The following is a 1,816-nucleotide window of genomic DNA, read 5'->3' as shown; positions in this document are numbered from 1 at the left end:
TTTTAATATTTATATATATATATAAAACCCACATTATGATAATAGAAAAACCACCACCCCATTCATTTTTATTTTTATTTTGATCATCCTGATTTTGCATTGTCTCTTTTGCCTTTACTTTCCCTATGCCCCCTGCCAATATGTTAACAGTCGTGTTTTTTTAAAACTATTGTCCAGAATTCTTACAATATCTGTATGTGATTGCTTACGAGTCAAGTAGAAGGTCTTTATAAACTACTTCTTCAACTCCAGTTAACTCTGTTCTTCAGTGCACAAAACATATCTTGATCTCAAACGTGCAGAGATACCCACATAAGCAAAATGATGGCTGTGATGTCGCCCAGCAATGGTCCTCACTTCTCTGCATCTCATCTCACTCATCAGAGCGTTTTCAGCCTCAGTTGCCTTGTGATGCTACGTTAGGGAAGTTGGGAAATTCTAGAAATAGAGGACCATCCGTGATGAGGAATAAATCTGAGTCATTGTTCAGGAATTCTGTGGCCTATCACGAGCCCTGGCACCTCGGCTGCAGTTGCTCAGCACTTAGCCTTTCCCCTTTCCTGATCGCACACAGGCTGTACTCATTCTTTCTGCCCCACAAGTGTCATGCCTTCTCAAGAACTGTCACTTGCTGGACTTGTCGCATCCAGTGATGTGAGGGGAATTCTCAGCTTAGTATAGTCACATGATGGATAAGAAATACAGAATTAAGAATTCCTCAATGACATATATCTCACGTGAAGGATGCATATGCAGAGATCCTCAGCAATAAATCACTGGGTTATACAAGATCTTTCCCAAAGTAAATATGGAAAATTAAAGAAAAAAGAAAGGTTAATAAAACTTTACAAAAGTGATTTTGTAGCAGTGAAATGCATGTCAAAAGTACAAAAATGTCAAGAGCTAACTGAAAGACAGGCAGTTGTTATACCTTCTGGCTATTGTGAACAGTGCCGCTATTAACGTGGATGTGCAAAGATCTGTTTGAGTCCTTGCCTTCAGTTCTTTCAGGAATAGTACCGCTGGATCATTTGCTAATTCTGATTAATTTTTTGAGGAATGACCAAACTGTTTTCTCGTAGCTGCACCATTATATATTCCCACCAGCAATGTACAGACATACCTCAGAGCTAGTGTAGGTTTAGATCCAGATCACCGCAATAAAGTGAATCTTGCAATAAAGTGAGTCACATAAAATTTTGGTTTCCCAAGGCATATAAAAGTTCTGTTTACACTATGCTGTAGTCTATTAAGTATGAGATAGCATTATATCGTGACAATGTATATAGCTTAATTAAAAAATTTTTCTGGTAAAAAATGCTAACATCATCTGAGCCTTCAGTAAGTTGTAATCTTATTGCCAGTGAAAGATCTTGCCTCAGTGTTGATGGCTGCTGACTGATTGGGGTGGTGGTTGCTGAAGGTTGGGCTGTCTGTGACAATTTCTTAAAAATAAGACAACGTTCAAATTTATCCCATCTATGGACTCTTCCTTTCATGAAAGATTTCTCTGTAGCATGCAATGCTGTTTAATAGTACTTTGCCCAGGATAGAACTTTTTCAAAATTGAAGTCAACCCTCTCAAACTCTGCCACTGCTTTATCAACTAAATGTATATAATATTCTAAATTCATTGTTGTCATTTCAACAATGTTCACAGCATCTTCACCAGGAGTAGATTCCATCTCAAGGAATCACTTCTTTGCCCATTCGTAAGAAGTAACCCCTCATCCATTCTAGTTTTGTCGTGAGATTGCAATCATTCAGTCACATCTTCAGGCTCCACTTTTTTTTTTTTTTTTTTTTTGAGACAGAG

At 37.8% G+C, this 1,816-nt stretch overlaps 1 protein-coding gene across 1 annotated transcript; it reads left to right on the top strand.

The window, feature by feature from the left end:
• The first annotated feature begins 321 nt into the window (after positions 1–321).
• LOC105815170 (chromosome unknown open reading frame, human C7orf66) lies at positions 322–806 on the top strand. Its single transcript, XM_012650301.1, is given in 3 exon segments — positions 322–408; positions 548–706; positions 708–806. Coding segments are annotated over 3 exon segments (345 nt in total).
• The last annotated feature ends 1,010 nt before the right edge of the window (positions 807–1,816 follow it).

This window comes from Propithecus coquereli, unplaced genomic scaffold (genome assembly GCF_000956105.1).
Source record: "Propithecus coquereli isolate 6110/MARCELLA unplaced genomic scaffold, Pcoq_1.0 Scaffold32, whole genome shotgun sequence".
Classification (NCBI taxonomy): Eukaryota; Metazoa; Chordata; class Mammalia; order Primates; family Indriidae; genus Propithecus; species Propithecus coquereli.
The sequence above is the reverse complement of the archived record's forward strand: the minus strand, read 5'-3'. Positions and strand labels throughout refer to the sequence as shown.